The sequence below is a fragment of the Typopeltis vanoorti genome, chromosome 17 (assembly GCF_054136105.1).
Source record: "Typopeltis vanoorti isolate ZY-2024b chromosome 17, IOZ_Tvanoo_1.0, whole genome shotgun sequence".
Classification (NCBI taxonomy): domain Eukaryota; kingdom Metazoa; phylum Arthropoda; class Arachnida; order Uropygi; family Thelyphonidae; genus Typopeltis; species Typopeltis vanoorti.
In genome coordinates this window covers 87,442,862-87,449,055 of record NC_143565.1, presented here as the reverse complement: position 1 = coordinate 87,449,055, position 6,194 = coordinate 87,442,862, and the positions used below count along the sequence as shown (strand labels likewise).

The 6,194-nt window shown below is 34.8% G+C and overlaps 2 protein-coding genes across 2 annotated transcripts; both read left to right on the top strand.

The window, feature by feature from the left end:
- The first annotated feature begins 3,547 nt into the window (after positions 1–3,547).
- LOC150097603 (general transcription factor II-I repeat domain-containing protein 2-like) lies at positions 3,548–3,874 on the top strand. The gene has a single exon (XM_090406957.1). The coding sequence runs from the start codon at positions 3,548–3,550 to the stop codon at positions 3,872–3,874; it is 327 nt and encodes a 108-aa protein (XP_090263083.1).
- Positions 3,875–3,971: 97 nt separating this feature from the next.
- LOC150097602 (general transcription factor II-I repeat domain-containing protein 2-like) lies at positions 3,972–4,739 on the top strand. Its single transcript, XM_090406956.1, has one exon. The coding sequence runs from the start codon at positions 3,972–3,974 to the stop codon at positions 4,737–4,739; it is 768 nt and encodes a 255-aa protein (XP_090263082.1).
- The last annotated feature ends 1,455 nt before the right edge of the window (positions 4,740–6,194 follow it).

The following is a 6,194-nucleotide window of genomic DNA, read 5'->3' as shown; positions in this document are numbered from 1 at the left end:
ATTTCCAAAAATAAAATTTCAAAATAATATAATATAACTAGTCTATTTTATTTTCTATTTTAAAAATAATAAAAATTTTCACAATACTCATAAAAAGAGAGCCAGCATACATAATATATCTTGAATAGTTTGTTTTATGGCGTTTCGCATAATGTATAGCACACCTAACTACCGCTTTGTCCATCCGAACATATTCAATGGAATTTTCTATTTGAGATCTTTGCAAGAAATGTTGAATTTTCCGTGTTCTTTACCAAATCAGAGATATAGCAACATTCGTGATTCTCAAAAACATTTCGATATATCTTTTTTATTTACATTTTTACCTTACCGTTGCCATTCACTACATGATTCAGCATTGGACTATATGAAATGTATTTGTTATAAATTTGAATTGAATTCAAATTTCAGCGAAAAGTTTTACAATTAATTATGCTTAGAAGACAGTGGAAATTTATAAAAATCAGTATCTTTTTTAAATAAATAATCATAAAAGTTGTAATTCTCTCAGAGAAGAGAATCTGTGAACGTGAAAGACGCCACATCCGACAAGTGAAGTATTTTTCGACATTTTATAGTAAAAAAAAAAAAAAAACTTATGATATTTTAGTAAATACTTTTACGCATCCAGAGAGTTCGCTTACGAAAAATATACCTCTCCGATGTTTCAAATTCATTACTACGGAGAGTTTTTGCTTTCTTAAGGTTTCTGCCTGGCCTCTGAAGAGAACCAACCAGTTTGAAATAGCTGTCAGGCCAGTGAAACTTTATCAAAATGGACCAATAGGAGGCAAACATACGGACGCTTGGGCTGTTCATACGAAATTTTTATAGTTTCTATATTCGGCTTTGAAATAATGCTGGATTTAATACCCACTTAATTTTTATAATTACTTATGATAGCTTATTTACAACCCGACTATGGCTAACAATTTCATTAAGACCTGCAACAGAGAAGTTTCAGCAAAAGCAGTTAAGCCATATTCAATCAACAGGCCTAGCGATAGACATTTTTAAGTCTTATGTGCTGTCGCGTTTGCCTTACAGGTTATGCATGTATTACTTCTGATGATGAACTCAGCTCGTACTACATCCGTAACTAGAGATGTAAGATCTTAGCCTGAGAGATTTTCTTTACTGCAAGGATCAATACCTCTGCAAATGCGTGTGTAATTGCTTTGACTGGTTTTGACGCCCCCTGGTTTTTTTTTTTTTTTTGAAGGATGAAAAAAGATAAACTAGTGAGCAAAAAAAAAGAAAAATCTTTAATGTTTCGTCTGTTGTAGACTAGATTCAATCCAGATTTCTCAACTGCAGCAGCGGTCGAAAAATCAGAAGTAATATATTTTTAAGTAATTCTCGAAAAAGTATTATTATTGTTATTAGATGTGTACTGTAGGTGTGGACTTAGGATTGCATAATCCTGGACTTACAATGTCACGGTAGGAGTCTTATCCACATCCTGTAGGTTGGATGACAGAGACGATATCCATACTACCAACCAGTATGGACTTATCATCATCAGTAGTGGTTCTAAAAGATCTTTAAGCGCAAACTTCAAGTATCCTTAGATTTCGTAACTATAATTCTTGGATGAGGTGGTTAGTTCTATACCTATAAGTGTATTTGTTTGATTACGTGACCAAAAGTCCAAAGTGTCGGGAGCAAAAACCCTATTACCCCTGCATCAGCTAACTCAACTTCAGTTGAAAATCCCTGTTAAAGGTTCTTTGCGTCTTAGACAGGATTCGAATCCAAGTGTTTCTATGCGAAAGGCAGCATCAAAATTGACTGAGCCAGAGCCGTGACATTCCTATCTGCAATAGTAAAAATCTTTAATCATTCAATGAACATAAATAGAAATCGCCAACTGTTCTTCGTGTGTTAAGAATTATAACAAAACTAGTTATGACAAAAATGTCGCATTTGAGAAGGAAAAAAATGCGTGTGCGCGCGAGCTTGGTCAGGCATAAATGTTTATCGATTTATTGTACACATAATTAATGTCACAACTTTTTATATGGTCAACAAGAGGGTGCTTCATCACATGTTGTGATAATCTTCGTAAATAAAAGATTATTTAATTATTTGGAAGGGTCATTTTCAGCTTTGGATTGACTGCACATCATTCCATGAGGTTATGTTAAGAGCAAATTCACATTTATCCAAATTCGTAGCAGTATTATTATTGAAATTTTGAAAATTATAAGTAAATTATTTTCAGCTTCTCCACTTAGAGAAATACCTGCTGATTTGGCTACAGGAACTTCAATCATATTTGCAAATGTATATCAATTTAGATGAAACTATGCTTTCATTTAGCACGCGACAGTCTTTATAAAAATCTTACAGAAAGATAGATTAGGCAGTCTTACGCTGTGTTGTCTTTTTTTTATATATCTTAAAACGCGTTTTTTTTTATTTATATGGAATATTAAAAGCCACTGGAACTGGTGTGGAGAAGAAACATGTCAATGGATTTTTATTTCTAACCATTCAAAATCTTTGAGGCACTCCTGAACATTCATGCACTGCCATCAGACATCATCTCGGATTTTCCAGTTGGAGTCTGTCACTTGTGAGACGTCTTAATAGCAACGTAGCTGGCATCTAAATCATTTAGAACCGGCTTGTCCAACCCGTGGCCCGCGTGCGGCCCAGGACGGCTATGAATGCGGCCCAACAAAAAATCGTAAACTTACAAACGTTATGAGATTGCGACTAAAAATACCATTAATAATACTACAAATGCAATTTTAACATGCTATTAATTTATAAGCGATGAATTTTTGAATTCAACACGTTTTTTAGCAATGAGAGATTCACAAAATCATTCTCAAATAATTGTATTTATTCAAAATTGCCGCCCTTGCGAGAAGTTACTTCTCGACATAATAAATGGCGCTAGCGCTCTTGCTTCCTACTTTTACCACGCAATAGATGTCTCTCTACGTGCGCCATGGGTACGCTAGTACGGCTTTCAATGTGCAATTGTAAACAGCCGAGTTGACACCGAAGAAAGATGTAGACGTTAGGTGTGTTTGTGGCGATTTGGCGAGTAATTTTTTTAGTAGTAAAAATTTGGCGATTATTAAACCTTGCTTTCTAATTTTCCATCTATTTTTTTTTTTTTTAATTCCAGCATGGCTTCCACAGCGTCTCCAAAGAAAACCGAACCAAAAAAAAAAAAAAAAAAATTATAGAAGAAGGAAGATTGTTCAACGAAAAGTGGACAGATGACTACTTTTTTTGTCGAGGAAAATACTAAGGCAATCTGCTTAGTTTTGTAGGGAATTTGTGCCAGTTTTCAAAGACTACAATTTGAAAAGACATTACAAGTAAAAACATGCTGCGAAATTTAGCGCGTATCAAGGAATGTGTCGTCAAGACAAAATAGCGGAACTGAAAAAAGTCCATCTCAACAAAGTTTTTTTTTAAAAAAAGAACAACTGAAGCGGATTCTATTGTAAAAGCTAGTTATGTGGTTGCAAACTTGATAGCAAAAAAATCCAAACGGTATGCCGATGGTGAGTTTATTAAGCAATGTATGGAAAGCGTGGCAGATATAATTTGCCCTGATAAAAAAGGGGATTTTTCTAAAATCAGTTTGTCTCACCAGACTCTAGCCAGGCGAATTGATGAAATAGGAAAATCTGTCGAAAAAGGTTTGGAGAGTGGAGCTGCTAATTTTAAATTTTATGCTTTGGCGATAGACGAAAGTAGTGATGCTACTAATACAGCTCAATTGGCAATTTTTAGTAGAGGTATTGATGACGAATATAATATCACTGAAGAAATGGCTTCTTTAGTGCCATTAAAAGACACAACTAAATCAAGAGATTTATTCGAAGTGGTGAAAAATACGTTAAAGTGATTTTCTTTGTCCATTGTGAACATAACTGGTATAGCTACTGATGGTGCCCCGGCGATGATAGGTAAAAGAGAAGGACTTGTAAAATTAAAAGAAGACGATGCAATTGCATCGTCTTCAAGGCTGTCAATTTCATAAGGGCCAAGGGATTGAATCATCGCCAATTCCAGAATTCCTTAAATTTATGGATGCTGGCCACGGGGACATCGTTTACTTTTCGGAAATAAGATGGTTAAGTCGAGGTAAAATGTTGAAAACATTTTATGATTTGCGAAATGAAATTAAGTCGTTTATGGAATCAACAATAAAATTTGTGCCAAAACTTGACGATGAAAATTGGCTTACAGATTTGGCATTTTTAGAACACTTGACCGCTCATTTAAATGAATTAAACATGCTTCTTCAAAGTGAAAACCAACTGATCAATACAATGTTTCAAACTATAACAGCGTTCGAAATGAAACTGAAACTATGGCAATCTCAAATTAAAGCAAACAGTTTTATGCATTTCGACACGTTGGCTAAACACGGTCCTGTGAACAACGAAAAATATGCAGCCTTGCTTTTCGATTTGATACAGGAATTTGGGAACAGGTTTCAAGATTTTCGGAAAAATTATCAATCTGTTGGTATATTTGCCACTCCGTTTTCAGTCGACATAAACATATTACCTGCCAATTTTCAAATGGAGTGCATAGAGCTACAATCTGACACTCAACTTAAAGAAAAAGTTGATCATGTCTCCTTACTGGACTTCTATAAGATATATCTTCCCAGAAAAAATATCCCTCGCTTTACAATCATGCCTTATTCATGTCATCGCTATTTGGAAGCACCTACATTTGTGAGCAGCTATTTTCAAGGATAAAGCACACGAAGAATAAAACTAGAACTAAAATATCTGATGAGCACCTTGAGAACTCACTGAGAATTGCAACTACTTCCATCGAATCAAATATCGAAGTATTAGTGTCTCAAAAACAATGTCAAACATCTCACTAATTTCATGTTGCTTGTCTTTCATAATAAAAAATTCATGAATTAATGAAGTTTAAATTACTTAAATATGTTAACCATATATTCTACATTTTTTTGCTCATCAGCTATCGTTAGTGTATTTTATGTGTGGCCCAAAACAACTCGTCTTCTTCCAGTGTGGCCCAGGGAAGCTAAAAGGTTGGACACCCCTGATTTAGAACATCTGGTGTTATTAGGGTTCGCACTGCCAGTAAAAGGGCCATATCTTTGTAATGTGAGGTTAAAAAATGCATGTTTATTGGGATCTTTTCATTAGTTTTTAGGCATATAATACGTCTTTAAAGTTATGAAAGGGATGTGAAATCGTCTCGTATTATAGCTAAGTACTTTAAGCATCGTTAAATCATGATAACAAAAGATGGAACAGCAGTTATGGAAATAAAATCAAGAATAGCTAAGGCAAAAGAAGCATTTTGGAATAATAAATTAGTAACGACTGCTGGAATAAATAAACAGATTAAAATAAGAATAATAAAATCCCATGTATAGTCGACATTGAATTATGGATGTGAGACATGGACATACGCAAAATCCATAATCAAGAAATTGCAGGCCTTTGAGATGTGGTGCAAAATGAGAGCACTGAAGATTTCTTGGAACGAGAAGAGGTATTGAAGTTAATGGAAACCAAAAGACCTTACAAAGAGAAAGTACAAGATGACGGGACACACATTAAGAGGATCAGCAGGAAATACTGGAAGAAAAATTAGAGGGAAGATCTTCTGGTAGACCAAGACCTTCATGGGTTGATATAAAGAAATCGGTGGGTAACAAGAGTTATTACGAGATAAAAAGAATGGTAGAGGATCGTACATCCTGGCTTACCATGATTGCTAACTTCCAAATTGGAGAAGCTACTTAAGAAGACGAAGAAACCAAATTAACACTGATTTGGTGGATAAATCAACCATTCTGAAAAATGTTTCAGCAATATCACTTTTAAACACTGCAGGACTTTTAAAAAGGGTGATCAGCATCATAATTTATATTGAAATATACCAGAAAATACCTATTGAAAGGGGGAGGAGAGAGAGAGAGATTATATTCAGAAATAGGGTATAAAAATAAAACAGACTTCAAACTTTTTTTTTCCCGCTGACATCTCATTTGGTCAGAAGCTATTATAATGGAAGCATTATTTTGAGAATTGAGAATAAGGGTATGTGACAACATACGCAACGTAACAACAACAACGTTACTGGCTTGCTGGGTGAAGCATAAAATGCTTTTTGTTCCCCCTCCCCTTTGTCTGTGTCGAGAAGCTTGATTGAGGGGGGGGGGGGTT